The sequence below is a fragment of the Plecotus auritus genome (genome assembly GCF_963455305.1).
Source record: "Plecotus auritus genome assembly, chromosome: 8".
In the NCBI taxonomy this organism is placed as follows: Eukaryota; Metazoa; Chordata; class Mammalia; order Chiroptera; family Vespertilionidae; genus Plecotus; species Plecotus auritus.
In genome coordinates, this window is record NC_137782.1 from 117,227,550 (window position 1) to 117,251,130 (window position 23,581).

Genomic DNA, 23,581 nt, shown 5'->3' on the forward strand with positions numbered 1-23,581 from the left:
TTTCCACTGGACAATTGTGGATTCAGACCGAGTCTACCTCTCCTTACCTGGAAAATAAAGTTTACAAAAAAGCACACATCTATTTTATAACATTCTAACAATAGGGATAAAGTGTCTAATGTGTGAATGATGCTTAAAGGTGATGGATTAGTACAATAGCAAAGAGCTTATCCTTTTTGGGCGAGTCTGGTTTTTGGGGAGTTGGGCCCTTTAAGGGGGTGTCACCCTAGTTTCCTACGCGAATCGTCCGCCTGTCCTGGGCCAGGAGGCGGCGGCCCTCTAACCCTGAACTGACAGCCACACGCTGCCAGTGCTGCCAATCCGCACTCTGGAAGGAGCGAGCCTGCAGCACGTGAGCGAGTGAGTGAAAGCAGCACCGCCCGCAGGTGGCAGGCGCAGCTGAAGCCTGCCGTTCCCTGCCTCTCTCTCCTTGGAATTCCTCCAGAGGAGGCAGGCGAGCTGCATGCGGTCGCGCTGCTCCTCTTTGTGCGTCTGTTCCCCAAATAGGGGCTCCCCATCCCCCACTGCCCGTGCCCCTATGTGGGCTGGGCACTCCATCCACACACAGTACCCCACTGTGGCATCCAGACTGGATGAAGCATCCCCATCCTTGCCCATTGCCTCCACAGCCTGCTCTCAGCGGCTGCCCACCCAGGACTGGGGGATTATGGCAGGGCTGAGGGGACTGGGCGCCGCCATCTTGTGGCTATGGGCACCACCATATTTGTGATGGAGTGATGGTTAATTTGCATATTACCCTTTTATTAGATAGGATAGAGGCCTGGTGCACGGGTGGGGGCCCGCTGGTTTGCCCTGAAGGGTGGGGGTCCTGGATCAGGATGGGGGTTCCCTTGGGGTGTGGGGCGGCCTGGGCAAGGGACCTGTGGTGGTTTATAGGCTGGCCATGCCCCCCGGAAACCCAAGCAGAGGCCCTGGTATCTGGGATTTATTTATCTTCTATATTTGAAACTTTGTAGCCTTCAGCGGAGCCAAGCCTCCTGCTCGCTCCATGGCCGCAGCCATTTTTGTTGGGATTTATTTGTCTTCTATAATTGAAACTTTGTAGCCTTGAGTGGAGGCCTGGGCCTGCCAGGGTGTGTGGAAAGCTTGGCTTCCTCCATCACCAGGGGCAACTCAAGCCTCCTGCTCTCTCCAGCTCCGTGGCTGCCGCCATTTTTGTTGGGATTTATTTATCTCCTATAATTGAAACTTTGTAGCCTTGTGTGGAGTTCAGGGCAGGCCAGGGCAGGAGAAAGCTTGGCTTCCTCCATTGCCGGGGGAAACCCAAGCCTCCTGCTCTCTCCTTGGCCGCAGCTATCTTGGTTGGGTTAATTTGCATACTTGCTCCTGATTGGCTGGTGGGCGTGGCTTGTGGGTGTAGTGGAGGTATGGTCAATTTGCATATTACTCTTTTATTAGATAGGACTAGAGGTCCAGTGCACAAATTCGTGCACAGGTGGGGTCCGGCCGACAGCGGGAGGTTGGCTGGCTGGCCTGCCCCAATTGGGGCCTGATCAGGGCTGGGCTGGCTGGGGGGAGGGGCTGTGGGTGATTGGATGGCGGGCTCGCCCCTGATGGTTGGGGGGCCAATTGGGGGCAGGGCCAGCCATGGGGAAGGGCTGTTGGTGGTGGACCAGCCAGCCCCGCCCTGAATGGGGTGGGGGTGCCAACTGGGGGCCAGCGGCCCGGGGAAGGGCCCATGGTTGGTTGGCCAGCCAGCCCCACTGCCTGATCGGGCCGGTTCACTGGCCACAGTGGACATCATAGCAACCAGTCGTTATGGTCGTTATGGCCGTTATGGTCACTGGCTTTTTATATATATAGATTGTCCAAATGTAATACAAGAAGAACAAAAGAAAGGTGATTTATAATAAAAGAATATGAATGTGAACTTGTTAAGCGGGGGATGGCCACACCAGGTCTGCAGAGACTTGCACCCTGTCTCCCCCCACCGCCCACCCCCCACATGGCAGTTGCAGATGCAGCCTGGATGTCAGTGATCCCTTTTCCAAATGATGACTAGTCCCTGCAAAGTTCCCAACAGGCCACAGGGCCATTGCTGCTCTCTCACTAGCCTCCCCCCTGCCTCCCATTTTCATGGTAATTACAGTCCTGGGAAATTAGGTGGGTGTTAAAGCCAGACAAAATACATGTGTGTATTTAAAGTGGAATGGGTTCTGGTCTCAGAAGGTCATTGGGGATATGGAACAGTTCCTTCTGGCCCCTAAAGGCCATGGAACCCCCTAGTTATAGTGACCACCCCAAACAACCCTACAAATTTGCACTCCAATATAGAGGCTACCATAGAAGTGAAGACAAGTAACAGCACAGAGTAACTTGTATTAAAGAATTGGCCACTGTGGTTGTGGGTGCTGACTTTGCAGTCTTGGGTCCCAAAGCAGTTTGGAGGCAGAATTCCTCTTCCTCAGGAGACCTCAGACTTTGCTCATAGGCCTTCAATGGACTGGATAAGGCCCACTCTTATTATGGAGAGTCATCTGCTTTAGTCGGAGTCTGCTGATTTAAATTTAATCTCATCTGAAAAATACCTTCCCAGAAACATCTAAAGTGGTGTTAGACCAAATATCTGGGCACCGCGACCTAGCCATGTCGATATGTGAGTTGAAGAATGTTCTGTTTCTGTAGTAGGAGCTCGAAGGGTAGTCACCGTAAATATCTTCCTGTGTTTTCTCTGAAGCATAATGAGGGTGCAGCGGTCAGACAGTGGGGCGTATACCTGTAAGACGAACATAAACAGTGAAGAGATCGTGTCTGACCCCATCTACGTCGAGGTACAAGGTAAGTGCAGAGGCCACAGAGCGGCCAGTATTAACTGCTTTGCACATAACACTGCAGCTTGGCAGGCCCATTTGTGATTCTGTGCAAACCTTGCAGACCCATAAGCACTGAGATTGTATAACTTCCTTGTCCTGAGGTTATAATGAAATGAATTCACTTCTTAACATTTTAGCTCCATCCTAGGCACTAGGACTAGGACTGAGATAAAAGAAATTATTGACTTCCTTGTCCTGAGGTTATTTACAATTTTAAAAGTTGATGACTTTTTTTTTTAGGAAGCAAATGCATTCTATTACCCGGCTCTCAGTGTTGGCACCAGGTACCACTCCCTGGCCAGGTGGCAATTTGCTTGTTACTCAGCATCTTCTCTTGTCTTGAGTCTGTGGATGGTGAGAACAGGGAGGGGGTGGTTTTCCTGGAAGGGTCAGTAGCTCGGTCTGGGACTCCTTTCAGGGCCCTAGCGTTTGTCAGGTGTTTGGTTCAGTGCAGTTCTGTGATATGACAAGGCATGAGATGGGTTCAGTGGGGCTGAGAAGTGAGATGTGAGATGAGGAGAAGGCAGTCTCTACCCTGGAGGCACTTGAACTCCAGTGGGGTGTGTGAGCTGATGCACAGGTGAGCTGGGCCACGTGAGCCCAGGTCCCTGGGTCTCCGGGTGTGCATGCCTGGTTCGGCAGTGGCAGGGCCTGGCAAGAAAGGCTTCAAGTAGGAGGCATCTTTATTGTCACCACCCCAGTGGTCGCTCCCCACCCCCCAGGTGCTGCCCTCTGAGATCCCTGCATCCTCGCCTAGCTCTCTGAGGTTCGCATGAGCAGACCATCAGAACACCTTTCTTTCCTGCTTTTTCCTGACCCTCCTCACCACAGGCTGTAGAGCAGGTGATTAGCTTTCTAGGGACTTTTAACGGGAAACGTCTTCCCCTAAAAGGCTCTTCTGCTACCCATTCTTTTGCCAACAGGAGCCTGGTGCTCACTAACGCTGCAGGCGGCCTGGGGGAGCTAGGCCCTCAAGAGTCTCTTTTATTGCTTTGTTCTCAGGTCCATCTCAGACTGGACAAGCTAGTATGTGTCAGAAAGAGTTGGGGGCGGGGCCTCCGCTTTTTGGGGTGGGGGGGAGTCCTACATTTGCTGTTTATCTGGGAAAAATATTTAGAGGACATTTTACTTGTCAGAATCTCAGAAAAAATGCCCAGGGCAGGGACATGTTAGGTCCAAACAGAGTTTGACAAAACTCTGAAGCAGGAAAGAAGTTTTGCCTTTACCACTCCCACATCATTCCTGTTGGGACCAGTTCGTTTGCAGTCCCAAAAGAACACAGTGTAAATGTGTGAGGACAGTTAGCTTCAGCTGATAAATTTTTGGCACACGCCCCAAATAAGTGAGCTATTTGGGTTCCTCTGAGACATTCCTGAAGTGCCCTTCCTTATTACGGCCTTGATCCTGGAACTACAGTTGGAGATCTTGGCTGTGACTGTAACTGTGTCTACAGTGTTTTTCTGAGACTGCGTTTAGCCCTATACTCATGCACAGATTTTAAAATTCCTGACACCCATCTCAAAGCCTCACACACAGTCGGTTGTCCTTAAAAGCAGGCAGACCTGTTGCGTGGCTTGGTTTTTACTGATACTTTGGTGAAGAAGACTGAAAACCTGCCAGCCTGCCACAGTGAGCTGGAGCTGGACTGGAGATCAGCCTGTTCTCTTTCTCACCCAACTTTCAGGGGAGAACTGGCCTTTCAGACCTGAGATGGCGTAGAAGGAAATCTCCTGTGACCATGTTCGAGTAGTTGCCATTCCCCGTAGGCTGTGCCTTTGCTTGTGGATTTGAAACATTCCTTCCCTTAACTCTTCTTTGGCAGGACTTCCTTACTTCACCAGGGAGCCCGAGAGCATGAACGTCACCAGAAACACTGCCTTCAACCTCACCTGTCAGGCCGTGGGCCCACCAGAGCCTGTCGGCATTGTCTGGTTTCAGAACAGCAGCCGTGTGAGTGAACAGCCAGAAAGATCCCCGTCTGTGCTAACTGTCCCTGGTGAGTCTGTGCCGATTTCTTTGTTTCCTCTCTAGTAGTGGGAGGGAGCACACGTTTGCTGAGCACTGCCATGCTCCAGGAGGAGGAAGACCAGTGTGGCAGCCGGGGGGGCGGGAGGGGGAGGTAGATGGGGAGGCAGACAGGGGCAGCCAGGAGTCTCGGGGGGGCGGGAGGGAGAGTTCCCAGGTCAGGGGTGGAAAGTGGCTGAGTACACTGAGAGGGTGTCCATGGATCAGGTGGGGAAGCTGGCGAATGCCCCAGGCAGGGCAGTGGAGCCGGCTCACGGTCCCACAGCAGCTGTGGCCTCACTGGATGGCCGGTCTGGCACCCCAGGAACCACTGATGTGAAGACGCAGTGAGGTTTGACAGCCGCTGGCTTTAGCGCCATCTGTGTGATGGTTACCTCAGACTTTGCTTCTTCTCCATGGGTCATGGGGGTTGTTGTGGGCAGAGTGAGTCATCGTGGGATTGTGGCTGCATTGGCGGTCAAGGGTCACCTTGATTTCTATCTGAATGGAAGTGCCCGACTTTGTCCCAATCCCTCTGACCATGTTCTAGAGTCAGCACCATTGGTGTTCCTGTGCCACGAAAGCTAGCGGGCTCCTCTCTGCACCTCCCATTGCGTCCTTCTGCCACATCTGGCCAGGGAGCCCTGCTGTGGGGAGGAGAACCTTTCCTCTGTCCTCAATAATAATCTGGTCTAATAATCAAATAGTCATGAGGCCGGTTAGCAAAAGAATTATGACCAAGTTTAATACATACTTATGTACTAGTGGCCCAGTGCATGAAATTCGTGCGCTCGGGGCGGGGGACAGGGAGGTCCTCCAGCCTGGCCTGTGTCCTGTCACAGTGCAGGAGCCCCATGATCCAAGAGGTAGGCTCTGCCCACCCATCCGGGGCTCCTCGATGGATTGCCCCAAAGAGGTGAGGCTGGAGCGGGGGAGGCCTGCAGACCCCCGGCTGGGCCTGCGGCGGTGGGGCCTCTCCGAGCACCTGCGGACCCCTGGGCCGGTGCAGGGGGGCGGGGATGCGAACCTCATGTCTCCAGGACAGCACAGGGGCGGAGGCTTAGCCTGCTCATCGGTCGTTATGTGACGGTGTCCTGACCAATTTACATATTATCCTATTATTAGATAGACTAGAGGCCTGGTGCATGAAATTCATGCATGGGGGGGGTCCCCTCAGCCCAGCCTGTACCCTTTCCAATCCGGGACCCCTCAGGAGATGTCCGACTGCCGGTTTAGGCCCGATCCCAGGGATCCGGTTTAGGCCCAGGGATCGGGCCTAAACCAGCAATCGAACATCTCTCTCACAATCCAGGACCACTGACTCCTAACTACTCACCTGCCTGCCTGCCTGATCGCCCCTGACTGCCCCCCCCTGCCAGCATGATCACCCCTAACCACCTCTGCCTGCCGGCCTGATTGCCCTAACTGCCCCCTCTGCTGACCTGGTCACCCCCAACTTCCCCCCTGCCGGCCTGGTCACCCCTAACTGCCCCTGCACTGGCCTGGTCACCGCCAACTACCCCCCCTGCTGGCCTGGTCGTCCCATGCAGCCTGCTGTTCAGTCGTTTGGTCGCCCCTCACTGCACCTGCTGCCGGCCTGGTCGCCCCACGCAGCCTACTGTTCGGTCGTTACTGTGAGGACGTCCTGACCAATTTGCATATTACCCTTTTATTAGTATAGATGGGAACCGGCATGCATGAGAGCCAGAGACCCCACATGCAGGAGGTTCCGAGACAGAAAGGGAACACAGGTATATAGACATCCTGAGCCAGGGGCAAGGTGAGGTGCCTCGGGGGCTTCAAAGGGCCATTGCAGGGAGAGCGCATGTTCAGGAAAGAGAAGTTTGTCCTGGCATATACTAGTAGATAGGTCAGAAGAGGTTGTCTCTGATTGTCTCTTCTTATGGGCAAGGCCCCTAATTCAAGTTTTCTAGGTAGTGGAGGGAGGAGCAGAAGTTTCTTTTGAGCCCACTGCTAAAGTTGCCTTTAGCTCAGAACAATCTACATACCCAAAAGCACACCTTGGGGTGACTCGTTCTGAGCCCCCCACCCCCTAATCCTTCCTTTCTTCATGCATTCAGGACTTCTGTGTACAGAGGGTGTTCCAGGCTCTGAGAACGCGGTGGGTGCTTCTTCGCACCTCACTGCTCCTTCTCTGCCTGTGGTAGGAGTTCTGAAAGTGTGGCACCCTGGTGCTCAGTCCCAGACCCACTTCTGTTCGCCCTGAGAGATGTTCCCGTGGGCCCCTGGCTTTAGCACCATCCATGTGATGGGGACCTCAGACTTTGCTTCTCCAGCCCAGACCTCTTTCCTGAGCTTCAAGTTCATGTAGCCAACTATCTCCTTGGCATGTCCACTTGCTGGCTAAGTAGGCATCTTAAAATGAAATTCTTGATCTTTCCCCAGATTTGTTCCGCTCTGAATTTCTCATCTTAGTAAGTGATACCACCATTTTCCAGTCCTTCCTTTTTCTCATTTTTCATGTGAATGCATTAGCAAGTTGCATCAGTTTTGCTTCTAAGGTACATCCAACATTGTCTTTTCATTGTCCCTGCTGCAGTGTCCTGGTCATGTCACCGCCAGCCCTTGCCAGCTCACTGCAGAGGCTTCCAAGCTGGTCTCATTGCTTCAGCCTTGTCCTCTAATCCTTCCTCCTCGTGGCAGACCCTGTCACTTGCCTGCTGAAAATCCTCCAGTGACTTCCTTTTGTCTTAGCCCGGAGTCCTTGCCTCCACCCAACACTGCAACCCATCCCCATCCCACTCTCTTCTCTGCTGGCTAAGCACCAGTCACACTGGTTGCCTTTCATGTCCTCCTTCTTGCCTCAGGACCTTTGCACTCTCTTTTGTCTGCCAGGGTTCTCCCATCTGCCCTTCGGTCCCTGACACAACTCAAATATCACTTCTTCAGCGATAGGGTTCTCCCATCTGCCCTGGTCACTCTTCACTGTTAGGTTTTTGCTACCTTCTTATTGGCTCCCAATCATGAATTATTGTGGACTTTCTTGCACAATAAGAAAGTACTTGTCAGTCTATAATGACCCTGTTTACTTATGATGTCTTCTTAGAGAATATGCTCAGTAAGGACAAGGTCTTGGTCTTTCCCAAGGCAGTGCCTGACCCATAGTAGCAGTCACTAATATTCATGGCAAGACTGGATCAGCAAGTGAATGCCAGCCCCTAGGTGTTGTCTCTGAATCACTTTTCTAACTCCTGACTCCACCAGGAGTATTATGGTTTTCTCTGTCTTCTACGGCTGGGCAGTAGTGCATTATTTTTTTACCGCTGACAGTATGAAGGTGCTACACTGTGTTATTATCCATTTGTTTGTTGAACATTTGGGATGTTTATGGCTGTTGGTTATTGTGAATAAAGCAGCTATGAATATTTAATGTGCAAGTCTCTTGGGGAACATATATTTTTATTTCCCTTGGATAAATAGCTGAGAGAGCAATGGCTGAGTTGTATCTAGGCATATGTTTAACTTTTAAAGAAACCAAGACTGCCCTACTGCTTTGGCTCAGTAGATAGAGCGTCGGCCTGAGGACTGAAGGGTACCGGGTTTGATTTTAGTCAAGGGCACATGCCCAGGTTGTGGGCTCAATCCCCAGTAGGGGGCGTGCAGGAGGCAGCCGAGCAATGATTCTCTCTCATCATTGATGTTTCTATCTCTTTCTCCCTCTCTAAAATCAATGAAAATATTTAATAAAGAAACCAGGACTCTGTTTTCCAAAGGGTTGTACCATGGTGCATTCCCCACTTTCCTGTTGCTCCATCCACATCCTCCCATCACTTGATAGGGTTCGTCTTTTCACTTTTAGACATTCTAATGGATGTGAAATGGTAGATTATTGTGTTTTCATTTGCACTTCATTCCTCTGATGTCTACTTTTGGATTGGATTTAGAAAAGACTTTTGTGCTTACCCTTTTTGGTGAAGTGCAACTTTGGGTCTTTTGCCTATTTCCATATACATCTTAGAATCAGCTTGACATTTTTTACAAAAATTCTGCTGTGATTTTTGTTTGCAATTGTATTGAATTTATAGATCAATTTAGAGGAAGATGACATTTTACTAATATTGAAATTTCCAGTTCATGAACACAGTCTGTCCATTTACTGGTATTTAGGTCTTTAATTTCTCTCAGTGTTGTTGTTTTTTTAATATATATAGTTTTTGGGGTAGAGATATTAATGTCATTTGTGAAATTTATTTTTAAATATTTTCTGTTTTTGATGCTGGTAAGTAGCCTATTAGATTTCATTTCCCATTTGTTCGCTATTAATATATAGAAAATAAATGGACTTTAGTGTGTTGATCTTATACTTACAACCTTGATACATTCACTTATTAGTTCTGAGTTTTTGTTATTGTAGAATCCTTAGATTTTCTAGAGAGATCTGCCAATAGACATAGTTTTACTTCTACTTTCCCAGTCCTTACCCTTTATCTCTGTGGCTTATTTCCTGTTTCCCTGGCCAGGACCTCCCCAGCATGTGCTGCATGGAAGTGGTGACAGTGGACATCTCTGCTCCCCATAACTGAGTGATGTTAACTGCGGGTAGATGCCCTTCATTTGGGCCAAAGAAGCTTCCTCCTATTACCAGTTGGCTTAAGAAAAAAAAATTGACTGAATGATTTACTGATTTTAGGTGAGGGACTGGTGCGGGGAGAGATCAATTTGTTGTTCCACTTATTTATGCATTCATTAGTTGATTCTTGTATTTTTGTATGTGCCCTGACGGGGGCTCGAACCAACAACCTTGGCATATCTGGATGATGCTCTAACCAACTGAGCTACCTGACCAGGGCATAAAAATTTTAGTTTTATCATGAAGGGTGTCAGATTTTGTCAAGTTTGTTTTCTGCATCTACTGAGATGCTTGTATGGTTTTTCTTTGTTATTCTCTCAGTATAGTAAATTACATCGATTTGCTTTTCAAATGTCAGTTTTGCATTCCTGGGATAAACTCTATCTGGTCTTGACGTATTTTGGTGGATTTGACATTGCGTGAATGATTTTCAAATTTTTGTTTTTTTTCTGTTTCACCCCAAATCTGGGGTAACACTGACTGGATAAGACTGCTGTTACTTCTGACGCTGACAACTTGGAGTGAGTGCACACTGCACAGGCGCAGGGTCAAGTCCTCCACAAGACTACCCTCACTTTACATGCCAGCCACAAGTCTGGGGTGACGGACTATAGTTCTCATGACCACCTCCAGTTGGGTAATTTGCTAGAATAGCCCAGTGTTAACGTATGAAAACATTCAAACTGTAAAGAATTTTTGTGAGTTTATTTGAGCCAATCTGTCGACAATTGCAGGAAGCAAAATCTCAAGATATTGGGATAATGCTCCCAATGGTAGTTTTTCACCTATTTTTATAAATTACCATCAAATGTGGGTATGTAAATGGGTTACATTAAATCCGTTGGTGATAGGTTAGGGAGGTGGGAGAAAGCAAAGAGGGGAAACCTCTGGGATTGGATAAAAAGTAAAATGATAGACACGTGCTTCTTTTACATAGTTAACAGTCAACAATTAACATAGTAACAGTAACAATGAGGGAATTTGTGATCTCCATCCTGGCGCCATTTGTTGTGCTCTGCGGGGGGGTCTGGAAAAAGGGAAGTTACAAGTTACCCTGACATTCCACAGGTATGTTGTTATCTTAGATGCAAAAAGACAATAGGCTGGTAAAGATTGAAGTTGATCTTTGTCAGGGAAGCTACTGGCCTAGGACATGACTACCAACTATTAACTGCTTTTTAATTAAAGGTTTAATTTTAGACCATCCTTTGCAGTTACTTTAGGTCTCTGAGATTACAAGTCTGCCACACAGGCCTTCCCTGAGTTGGTTCGGTTAGCATGTGGCCCCTTTTTGTCCACACCAGAGAACTCAGAAAGTGCTAAACTAACCATTACCAAAGATGCACACAGGGTGAGGTCTGGGAGGGTCCTCATGGAACTAAGGTGTGTCTCCCCCGGGCACATCTGTGTATTCACCTAACAGGAAACTGTCCTGAGCTTCAGGGTCCAGAGATTTCGTTGGGGTTTTGTCACATGGGCACAACTGATGAAACCATTGGCCATGTGACTGAACAGTTTCCAGACCTCCCTCTGCTCCCTAGAGGCTGGAGGTTGGGCTGAAATTCCCAGCCCTCTGGTCAAGTGGTCAGTCATTCTGGTGACCAACCCCCATCCTGAAGCTATCTAGGGACCCACCATGTGTCACCACTCCGGTCAGGAAATTCTAAGCAACGAAAGCCAGTCGAATTCTTTATTCTAAAAAATGCCTATTCAGGAAATTGGTTTATGAGTTGTTTTTGTAATGCCAGTTTAGGTATGTGGGTTTGTTTACCTCATAAAACTAGTTAGGACTGCTCCCCCCTCCTCTCTTTTCTGAAAGCATTTAGTCACATTGGTATTACTTTGAGAAAACATTCCTAAGGTTCAGTGGAGGCTGTAACCTCCTGTGTTTTGGACACTGTTTCTGTAATGCAATGCATAGGTTAGTATATTGATTAATGTTGAGTCTGAGGCTCATTGAAATCCCCAGGTCTTTTTGCTCATTAAATTGCTGCAAAGCCAAAGCTCTCCAGCTCCTTGCCTATTTGTCTTTGAAAGCGCATCCTTTACCCTTATAAAAGTTTAACCCATTGTCCCAGCCTACTGAGCCCATTTCCAACCTTCATTCATTGGATTAGCAGATTTTCTCTCTGCTTTGTGCCAACTGCCGTTTTGTTGTTGATGGAAATCTAGATTCTGATCTAACCAAGAGCTAAGCCAGAGGCCTGTTAATAAAAGCAGCCTCTGAGTTGACCTCAGTTCATTCATTCAGTTCTCTTGGCTACTGTTCAACCCATGATAAGTCTGCTGACTTTTATTTTCTCCATTTATTTCTCCATCTTGTGTTCTGAGACATTCCTTGATACATCAGTCTAGTAACTGTCACAGAAAGACTGGAAATCAGTTTGGAATTCATTTTGAAATCAGGCCTGACTTATTGGTGGTGGGCTGAACTCCTGGATAAGAGAGTTTTCGGCATCACTATAGGCACCAACTTGATACCCTCTTTTTTTAAAAAAAAAAATCTTTATTGTTGAAAGTATTACATATGTCCCCCTTTTTTCTCCATTGACCCCTTCTAGCCTGTCCCCGTACCCCGCACCAGGCCTTCACCACCCTATTGTCTGTGTCCATGGGTTATGCATAAATGGTCTTTGGTTGATCTCTTCCCACCCACCCTCCTATCCCCACCTTCCCTTTGAGATTCAACAGTCTGTTCCATGCTTCTATGTCTCTGGATCTTTTTTGTTCATTGGATTCCACATATAAGTGAGATCATGTGATACTTGTCTTTCTCTGACTGGCTTATTTTACTTAGCATAATACTCTCCATGTCCCTCCATGCTGTCTCAAAGGGGAAGTGATTTTAAGTTTTACTGTGGATTTCCATCTCTCAGTGATTCGGTACTTATCAGAATCAATCTCATTTTCCTTTTGAAAATAGGACAGACTCTGTCCATCTCTGTTTATGTAGAACTTTTCTTCTTCTCTATGTTTTCACAGAAATTAGATGTGTGTTTCTGTAATAACATCTGCATATTAATTATCTTAACACCGAAGGCCACATGTAATTTGTCTCAGCTCAGAGGTATGATTTATTTCCAAGTGGCTAGATACATTCTCACTACTGCCACCTATTTGGGATTTCAAGTTCTTTGCAATCTTTATTGTACTTTCTCTAATTTGATTTCCCCCCCTTTCGTAGAGAAGATTGGTGCAAAATAGGAACTGAGAAGTTTATATCCCAATAATGTGCTTTTCAAAATAACCTTTATGTGTAACTGTGATTGCACGAAGCTACACCTGTGATAAATTTACATAGAACCATGCGTGCGAAAACACGAGCCCAGGTATAATTGGTGAAATCTGAATACCTCTATGGCTGGTACCAGGGTCAGTTTCCTGGTTTGGCTGTAGACTCTAGTTAGGCGAACTGTTCATACTGGGGACATAGGCTGAAGGAAACAGAATTTTCCCTGTATATTTTTTTTAAATGTTTTTATTGATTTTTAGAGAGAGAGGAAGGGAAAGGGATAGAGTGATAGAAACATCAATGAAAAAGAAATTGCATGCCCGCAACTGGGGATTAAGCCTGCAACCCGGGCTGGTGCCCTGACCAGGAATCGAAATGGTGACCTCTTGGTTCCTGGATAGATGCTCAACCACTGAGGCATACCAGCCAGGCTCCCTGTATATTTCTCTACATCTTTCTGTGATCTATAATTAATTCAAAGTAAGATGATTTTAAAGCTTTAGTTTGCATAACTATTAAATTATTTTGTGTTAAAATGTAGAATAATCAGAGAAGTATTTTTACAGCTTTTTACACAATTACAATGAAAACATTGATGTATTTCATTCCTAATTTTTTTTCTGTAAGTATATGTGTGTGTGTATATATATGTGATTTTCCTTCAAGTGAGGATGATAATACTTATGCAGATTAATTCCAGCCCTTTTACTACACAAATAATATGTGAACACATATTCACTGTAAAACATTCAAACCATAGACATAAAGCAAAATGTGAAAATCTCCCTTTTTTCTCTATACTTTCACTACCCTATGCAGTGGAATCTACTGTCAACCCTGCTCTCAGGCTCTTCCCAGTTCTTAAAGTATCCTTATATATGTGCATACACACGAACGGGATACACACATTCATGGCCAAGCCACGTAGCTCTTTCTGAATGTCGCTACTCAAGGGCCTGTCTCATTTGTGGCAGTTGCCACAGTGAGTGGATGGACCGTAATTCACGTAACCATCCCCTTGTTGATGAACATGTAGGTTGTTTTAATTTTTTTCTGTTGCTTATGTAGACATCTTTGTACCCGTATGTGTTTCTTCTCTGAAAAGCTTGCTGGACACCCCGACCTTGTCTTTGCAGTGAGAGCACCTCTTCATAACTCTTGTACCTCCCACCGCATAGTGCAGAACCATCTGCGTGTCTGCCCCTAAGTTATGAACCGGTGTGATTATCATGTATTAATTATTAATTAGCTTAGCCCCATCACCCCACACAGTGCCTGGCATAAGAGAACTGTGTGACTGAATGAATGAATTACTGAACAAACAATGAATGACAAACACTCCCATGTCTTAGGTCCCTTCACTGGAACAAAGAGACACAGTGATAGTAAAGTAACTTGCATTAGTATAATTAGTTTTGCAACTTAGTCTTATCTCTTTTCTCATATATCTCTAGCCAGTTCTGTGAAATTAAAATATATTTTTGTTTTTCTTTAAAATATATTTTTATTGATAGCAGAGAGGAAGAGAGAAATAGAAACAGCAATGATGAGAGAGAATCATTCATCAGTTGCCTCCTGCACGCTTTCTACCCTGGAACAAGCCCACAATCCAGGCATGTACCCTGACCTGGAATCCAACCGTGACCCACTGAGCCACACCGGCCGGGCAGTACAGGGTTTTTTACATCCATTTTGTAGACGCAGAGGGAGAAAGGGCCCAGGGTGCAGTCTTCTGACACAGGACTTGTGCTGGGCCATCAGTCAGACCCAGTCAGCCACTCGGGCTGTGCCCAAGCACCTCAATTTTGTAATGTTGGACAAGAATGACATAGAACATTATCCTTACTTATTCCTGGTTTTGATTTTTCAGGACCTTTGGTGTGGTACCTGAGTCCTCCCAGTAGTTCAGGCCTTTCTGACCTGAGATGCCTTTGGAGATTACATGCTGATGTAAAGCCGGGTGTTAGCAGGGAGACGCAGTTCTGTCCTTTTTTTTTTTTTTTTTAAATTATTTACTGTTGAAAGTATTACACATGTCTCCTTTTTCCCCACAGTTCTGTCTTGAAATTAGCCCCCAAGTAAACCTTTCTGATCCCTGACAGAGAATTCTGCGACCTATGGAAGTGCTTGAAGAGCCCTGATTGTGGAGGCTGCTCAGAGCAAGCACGTTTATGAACAGGAAGGTCACACACCTTGTCCCTTTGATACCAATTTTTTCTCTAGTGATGTAAGAGCTATCTTTAAGAGACAAAGGCAAAGAAGGCCTTTGTCTACAGGACGTTATTCTGAGTTAACAAGCCAGTCTGAAAGAATTCGACACTGTAGGATTCCATTTATATATCAGCCTCAGAATGACCGGGTTATAGTGATGGCAGACAGATGCTCTTGCCGGGGTTAGTTGGAGGAGCATGTTTCTAAAAGGAGTAGCAGGAATGAGCTTCTTTTTGTTAATGGAACAGTTCTGTTTCTGTACACAACCTGTGATAAAATTGCACAGAGCCATACACTTCTCCCTCCCCAAACAAAACGAAAACTGGCGGAATCTGAATCAGGCCTGTATTTTAGTTCATGGTATTGCACCAAGTCAGTTTCCTGGTTTGGGTCAGAGTCCCTTGATTATGTCAGATCTTATCAGCAGGGGAAGCTGAGTAAAGGGTGGACCGGAACTCTGTACTATTTCTGTAATTTCTTATGAATTGAAAATTATTTCAAAACAAAGGGTTTGTGTGTTTTTTTGGTCTTTTTTTTAAAGAACCACTTTGTTAGGGGCAGAATTCAATCCTCCACACCCCCAAATAGCAGGACTGTAAAAAGCATTTGATGCATGGTATTTAACGGTGGGATATATTGATTATGCAGGGGTGGGCAAACAAAAGCATGGATGGAGTGTTTGTGTGAACTAATATAAATTCAAAGTAAAGGAGTGGAGGGGAGAGCAAGAGAACCCTCCGCTCTTTCGGCTCCGCGGGCCGGATAGAACAGCCACCAGCCCGCGGGCCGTAGTTTGCCCACGGCTGGACTAGAGGTTCGGTTCCCCAGCTGTGACATAGAGACTAATGCCACTTCACTGCCATGTGTTCCTAGGCAAGCTACTCCACTGCTTTATATAAAGTAGGGGTAATATATGTCTACTTCATGGACCATTTATGGGGATCCAGTGAAATAACGAACAAAAAGTCCTTGGTACAGAAGCAGCATACAGGAAGGACTCAAATGTGACCCAATGTAAATGTTGCATGCAGTAGTTCCTAACTCACTGTCAATTGTGAGCTACCTTCCTAAGAAGTGTGGTGGACTAATGCTGATCCTTCTGTTCTTAAATACTCGTTTTATATTTAAATCTACATTTAGAAAACAGCTAAGCTAGTTTTTGTTTCAGTTAGGTGGATATACTTAGCAATTAATATTCATTGTAATAACAACAGTAATGTTACTGAACTCAAGGGGTTTGACCAAACTTGGAGTACTGTTATAGCTACCTCTCACCAACACCAGAGAGGTGTTATCAGACAGGACATCCCCCCACCCCGGCCCCTCCCTCCCCCGAGTCAGTGGGAGAGGGCTGTTCCCAACCTTGATCCTTGCTTTCTCACATAAATGAATTTATACGAGAGTCCTTGACTCTGTTGTGAAAAGCCAATTTATTAAAGCAATTAAAGCATGCACCTTTATTGAAAAAGCAAAGCAAGCAAACCTGACTTATGAAGCACAGACGGCTCTCGGCTAATCTGAAGAGCTGGTTGGGTGGGGGTCTGAGGTGCTATGTACCTCCCTGTCTATAGGTCTCAGAATTCCTCTGCTGACTATTTTGGTACAGATTAATTCTCAACATCCCTTTTTTTTTTTTTTTACTTTGTTGTGGCCTTCCCAGAATTCATGAAAAGCACCTGGCAACTTTGCCTTGCCAAGCCTTGAGACTGCTGGCTTCTCTGCTTAGAGGGTAAAACTGCCCTTTTTTTCTTTTCCCCTCACCCCCTCCCTTTCTGCATTCTCTCATCAGGGAGGTTTTTAACCATTTGCTCTGTGTCCTTGACTGGGGAGGATAATGGCTGATTAGTTACAAGCTGGCTGCAGATTGCCCTGCACCTTTGGCTTCCTTCTAACTTTCCTGTCTTAGTTTCCCTATTCCTCCTGCCCTGAATCCTGTAACAGTACTACTCTAGGTAGTTTTATTTACTTGCAGCAAGTAAAGACAAGGACTTCATTTCCAAAGCTGCTCTCCACAAGGGAGGCTGAGCCATTGCTTAGATGTATTATTTGCTCAATTGCGTGTTGATTTCTTCTTTGTAGTTTGGCTACATTTATCAAGTTCCCCCACACGCCTCCAAGCTCATTCTGTTTACAGCTGGTCTGCAAAATACCGTGCTACATTTTAACATTTAGCCAGAATAATGTTTAGTAATAACATTTATAACTGCCCTGACCTTGAGGTCCTTGTCCTATCTAACAGTAACATAACTAGAATTTATGTAAACCAGTTCATTCTCACAGTGCTTTCTGTAAAGATTTACTTTGAACCTTATAGCAAGGCATGATAGGCATTTTTAATACCATTTTACAGATCATAAAAAAATTGGAATGCGTTAGGGACCCCTACATGCTTAATTAAGTTCTAGTCTTTATTTGGCAGCTGCACGATCCTGATAAAACACGTGAGGTCATGTCTTCTGCTCAGAGCTCCAGGTTTCCCACTCACTGAGAGGACAAAGCAAAGGCCTGTCCCACCTGTTTTTCTGCTAGACCCTTCCCTCGCCTCCTGTAAAAGCTTGGCGCATTCCCTCACCCCAACTTTCCTCAGAGGCCATTTCTCAAGGAGCCAGTCTGATCCACATATTGAAAATCACAACCCACTTCTCCACTCACCTCTAGCCCTCTGATCCTCTTCTATCACCTTGAGAGCTCACTTACTTACAAGGTTATTATTTCTCGCCCTTTCCCTCCATGAGAACTTGAGATCCGTAAGGACAAGGGCCTTTGTTTTATTCGTGGGTGCACCCCCATTGCCTGGGACAATGTCTGGCACACTAAGTGAATGAGTTCAGGGCAGACAGTGAGTTCAGAGTGAGTGAGGGTAAGCTCCTTCATTGATGCAGCATATATTGTATTTTTTAAAATTTTTTTATTTTTGCCTCTTTGGCTAGAAAGATAGACACCAGGGGAAAAAATGAGAGGATGGGATTGCTTCATCCAGAACTCAAAAGAATTGACCTAACTGTGCTTAGAAGTTGCTTCCTCAGCAGTTCTGTCTTCCCTCCAGGGAACATCCTGTTACTGAAAGTTCCTTAAAATATCTTTCAGACTTTGTGTCAGAGGCTTTTTTTTTGTTGCTTGTTTTTTAACCAGCAGAGAACCTAGCAAGAGGGGCATAAGCCACCTTGGGGTTGGGTGAGATGTAATGGAGTAAGGGGGGCTCATAGGCAGAGGATAAGGCTCAGAGGCCTGGGGCACTCGGGAGAGTGGGTGGTGGGGCGGAGACTGAGGGCTGGAGCATGTTTTCCCTGGAAAGCCACAAGGGTTTGGGTATAAAACATGCAGGGCTATTCCAGTCTGGTGGTTATTGTGCGTCCAGACAGAGGACAGGGCCGTGTCTCCTGCGCACACCCGTTGCTATGTCCAACCCAGGCTGAGAAATGAGTCTCTTGTTGGGCATCTCGTGCCCAAAGAAGTGTAACTGAATACAGAAAGCAAAGAAGGCTGTATCTGGCCTGCAGTGCCCACCTGGTTTTGGAGAAAGCTCACTGGTTGGGACCAGCTTCCACGCTCTCTGCTGGCATCTGTTAAGCGTCTGATGAGAACTGTTGTCATCAGTGGTTTGGCTCCTTCTGAAAGGGGGTGGTGCCTGGTGCCAGGGATTTTGCTACAGATGGTTTTCCTGACTTTGTGTTCACTCTGTAAGGAAACACAAAGAGGGAAATGGACTTCCCGCTTAACCTGAAGTCATGCCCTGTGATAAGCAGTTTCAGTTCCTGCCTGGATAAACCCTGCAGGCCTGAGGGCGGTTGGGGAACATCTCGGTGAAACCCACCACCCTCCTGATTTACGGGAGGGCCAGCTCTTCCCCTATGTGACTTGTACTTTGTACTCAAGTGTTTACCAAGAGTCTTGGTTTTAGCCTGCAGATGTCTGTTCAAATGCACACACACACACACATGCATGCACGCGCACGCGTGCAGCCACCTCCTGTGTCTTCTGATTGAGCCAAAGCTGATTGATCTAAATATAAGTCAAGTTTTGCAAGTTCATGGAGCCTGGGGATATATGGGCATCTTATCTGAGAGCTTACGACCTGGAAGGTTAAAGTGATACTTCAGCATGAAATCCAGTGCCACAGGCCGACTGAAATAGTGATTGGCAGCCCGGCCTCAGGCACTGACTTGGAGAGGCCAGTGTCTTCATCCTCACCCAGGATGTCTTTCCTAAAACCCAAGCCGGACAAAGTGCCCAAAGTCCAGAAGCCGGGCTAGCTCTTCTGTTCCACATCCTGCTTCCCTATCATTCATTGCTCCCTCACTTTACAAAGGGAAAAAGGCCCCCTCAGACTTATCTCAAGTCATTGTGAGGGCCTCGGTTCTCCAATGCTTTGGTCTAAAGGTCACTGTAAAATTCGTCTTAAAAATGATCGAGAACCCAAGAGTTCTGCCTCTTGATATGTGCTGAATTTGGAATTAAAACGGAAAACTTTTGTAACAAGAATACACAAGCACATATTCCAATAGCTAATAGAGCTAACGACCTCACACAGCGTACAGCCTCTGGAAAATTACATCCGACATTAAAGGAGTTTTCCTTTAGAATGTCAGGACATTATTCAGGGTGGCTGAAATTCCATCCTTTGCAGCCATTTAAATTAGGAACAGTCTGCCCTAACTGGTTTGGCTCAGTGGATGGAGCATGAGCCTGTGGACCGAAGGGTCCCGGGTTCGATTCTGGTCAAGGGCATGTACCTTGGTTGTGGGCACATCCCCAGTGGGGGGCGTGCAGGAGGCAGCTGATCGATGTTTCTCTCTCATTGATGTTTCTATCTCTCTCTCTCTCTCCCTTCCTCTCTGTAAAAAATCAATAAAATATATTTTAAAAAAATTAGGAACAGTCTAAGATGCAAACCTCAAAATGTGTGAGAGGTTACATATATTTTTCAAACTTCTTTGGGGGGAAAATCAAGCAAAAGGTACAAAGACCCCAGAGGCAGGGCTGCCACAGGTGCCCTTATATAGCTGTAGCTGACGGGTTTCAAGGAAACACTTCTCTCCAGGGCAATCAATATTTCCTAAACCACCACACAAGCCATTGGTGGTTTCATCCCTCTATTGAGAGGAGGTGGCCAGCTGGGGAAAGAGCCTGGCTCCTACGGGAACTGTATTTTCTTGGCACCTGCAATTGTCGGGAGAAAAGCCCAACCATCCAGGGAGGATTTTCCTCCAGTCTGATGAAAATACTCCTCATCTTGGAAAGGTAAAGCCCCCAAGATGTCTGTTCGATTCTGACATAACATCTTAGAGAGGAAGCGGTCACCACAGGGTGGTAGGACTGAGGCCCCTCGGTCCGCTGGTCCTCGAGGGGCCGTGTCTGGTCAGCAGATCTCAGTCAACAGGACAGATTCCCATCTGGATGGCAAACAGCGGAACCAGCAGGGATTTCTCTCTGCACTTGGAGCCACTCAGGAGAAGCCCCAGCACAAAAGGGATCCGATTTCCATTTCTTCCTAGATCTGCTGCCAGACAGGGTCTCCGCCTCTTGGCTGAGCGTCTCTTGGTTCATGCCTGGCAGCGTGGTCCTTTTTGGTTTTTAAAACATTTCACTTCTTTGTTCATGACAAGCTTTGAATTTTATAGTTACCAGACGGAACGTTCCCTACACAAGTAGATAGATAGAAGAAAACAAAATAAACTGTTCAGGCAAGAGGCAAGTGGTGGTGTGTTTTCAGGAATCCTGTTTATTTGACTGCCTTCCTCCGGTTTGTGATGTGGACTCTGTGCCAGAGACAGACATAGAGAAGTTTCCAGATTAAAGTAGAGGGCATATATAGCTGTGGTTTTCTTTAAAAATAACCTTTTCCCTCTTTAGAATAGTGTTAGATTTGTAGAAAAATTGTGAAAGTGGTACAGAGAATTCCCACCCCCCACTCTCTGCTTCTACTGACATCTTACCTCAGTGGCACGTTTGTTACAATGAATGAACCAATACGGATGTCCTGTTACCAACTAAAGCCCGAAGTTGGTTCAGACTTACTTTGTTTTTACTTAACCCCTTTGCTGTTCCAGGATTTCATCCGGGATTTAGTTTCCATGTCTCCCTAGGCTCCTCTTGGCTGTGACAGTTTCTCCAACTGTTTTTGTTTTTTAATGGCTTTGACAGTTATTTTAAAATGTATTTTTATTGAATTTATTGGGGTGACATCCTATATAATAAAAGCCTAATATGCTAAGTGTCCATCGACCAGTTGGCCGTTCAACCAATCAAAGCGCAATATGCTAATGATATGCTAAAGCTGCTCAACTGCTTGCTATGACATGCACTGACCACCAGGGGGCAGAGGTTCTGACCTGAATGTTAGCTTGCTGCTGGGGTCTGGCCAATCGGGACTGAGAGGGATAAGCCAGACACGCCCTGAAGCCCTCTCACAACCCCTCCCTGGCTGGCCAACCTCCCGTGTCTCTCCCCAGCCCCGATCATGCACCAGTTGGGACCCTCAGCCTGGCCTGCGCCCTCTCACAATCCAGGACCCCTCAGGATGTCAGAAGGCTGGTTTCAGCCTGATCCCACAGGCCAGGCCAAGGAACCCCCACTGGTGCACAAATTTGTGCACCGGGCCTCTAGTTGGTTAATAAAAGCACATAGGTTTCAGGTATACAATTCTATACTACATCATCTGTATATTGTATTGTATGTTCACCACCCCAAATAAGTCTCCTGCTGTCACCATTTAACCCCTTTACCCTCTATACCTCCTCTCACCCCCCTTCCCTCTGGTAATCACCATTCTCTTATCTGTCTGTGAGGGTTGTTTTTTGTTCAGTTTTACTTTGCTTTAATTCCTTGACCTTTTCCACCTAACCCTCCAACTGTCCTCCTGCTGTCAGAATGACCATTCTGCTGTCAGAATGACCTTGACAGTTTTGAGGACAGAGCAGGTTTTTTTTTTAGAGTGTCCCACGGTTGGACCTGTCTGAAGTTTTTTCTCATGAATAGACTTGGGTTATCGGTTCTGGGGAGGAAGACTACAGAGGGGAAGTGCCATTTGCATCACATCATATAGAGGATGCATTCTGTCAGCGTGACTTACTACTGGTGTTGACCTTGATCATCTGGGTGAGCCAGTGTTTGCCAATTTCTCCACGCTAAAGTTTCCCTTTTATTTTTCTCTCCACACTGTCCTCTTTGGAAGGAAGTCGCTGGGCGCAACCTGCGCTTAAGTAGGGTGAGTGATGATCCCTCCTGAGGGCAGAGGACCCACGTTCATTACTGGGGAGGTTTGTCTGGTCTCCCCCTTTTATTTAATTATTTATTATATCCGTATAGACTCGTGGATATTTGTGTTATACTTTGCGTTACAATCCAATGGCACTTCACTTATTTTCTTGCTCCAGCTGTTCCAGTTGTGGCCATTGGCAATGCTTTCAGTTGCTCCCATGTCTCTGCCGCACCCCCATCTCTCTCTCTGTGTGTGTGTGTGTGTGTGTGTGTGTGTTATATTTTGTCCCAGACTCATCTGACATGTTCTTAGCCCCACCTGAGAATCAGCCATTTTTCCAAGGAGCCCATGTTCCTTTATTGGAAAATGGAATTTGACCAGGGTTACCTCTCTTTCTTTCTGCTTAAAGTTAATGAATCAGAGGTCTTCACACCTTGGAAATGTTAAAAAAAAAAAAATTTATTTAGCGCTGTTATCTCTGTGTGGTAAAAATGCCTCGCGGTGGTATAATAATTCCTTACGAGTTGACTGATTTTTACTAAGGACTCGTTACAGCAGCTCATCTGAAATGTTTTAAACTGGTTTTTACACTGCTGTTTTTGGAATTGTGAAGTGTCCATGGTGTCCTGGGTGGCTATGCCACAGGGGACTATCTGGGGAGCCTCAGAAACCACTTTGCTTAATATTGGGGCCAGCAAGTCCCACCTCCTCATAGAAATCTAAAAATTGAAAACATACTACTTTGTTACCTAATGCCTCGTCATCAGGGAAAATGAAAGGATTTGAATGGAGGAGCTGCCTTTCAGGCCCCTGGTTGCTCCTGGTACCTAGGGCTTAATCCCAGGTGTGTTTTTATTTTTCCCCCCAAAACATCAGAACATTTTAAAAATTAACTTTGCATTTAAGACTTGAAGCAGTGAACCAAGAAGTAACAGCACACCCAGACACCCGCAGGGCTGGTCTCACGCTCTCCTTCCCCTTCAGGTCTGACCGAGACGGCGTTCTTCAGCTGTGAAGCCCACAATGACAAGGGCCTGGCCGTGTCCAAGGGCATTCAGGTCAACATCAAAGGTGAGAAGCAGGGCCAGTCCCTGGGTGGAGTGGTGGGGCGGTGGCCCGGGCTTCCCCACTGACTGCCTTTGTGATCTTGGACAAGTCACCCGACCTCTCTGGCTAGTGTTCCCCTCTGTAAAATGGAGATCATTACACAACCTACCTGGTCTTGAGGCTTAAATGAGATCACACCAGCCAAAGTGCTCACAACAGTGTCTGGCACATAAATTTGGTAAACATTTGCCAGTTTAGCTATGCGGGGTCTGGAAATAAAATAGGCTGAAATGTTTACCATGACCATCTTAGCCCATCTTCACTTCCCTCTTCCAGCCTCAACTAGTCCCCATTAGCCCTTGAAGAGAGCCTGGGTTGGGGCAGCTGCGGTCCTTGGTCCAGGAATGGGCTCCGTCCCTCCCAGGGCAGCTGGGGTGAAGCAGTCCTCCAGCTGCTGCCCT

At 46.6% G+C, this 23,581-nt stretch overlaps 1 protein-coding gene across 1 annotated transcript in view; it reads left to right on the plus strand.

The window, feature by feature from the left end:
- MERTK (MER proto-oncogene, tyrosine kinase) overlaps positions 1 to 23,581 on the plus strand; it is a 110,839-nt gene that overhangs the window by 35,351 nt on the left and 51,907 nt on the right. The window contains exons 3-5 of the mRNA XM_080685870.1: positions 2,699 to 2,799; positions 4,657 to 4,830; positions 23,058 to 23,144. Of these exons, the coding sequence (XP_080541996.1) occupies positions 2,699 to 2,799; positions 4,657 to 4,830; positions 23,058 to 23,144 (362 nt within the window). The remainder of the gene's footprint in view (positions 1 to 2,698; positions 2,800 to 4,656; positions 4,831 to 23,057; positions 23,145 to 23,581) is intronic.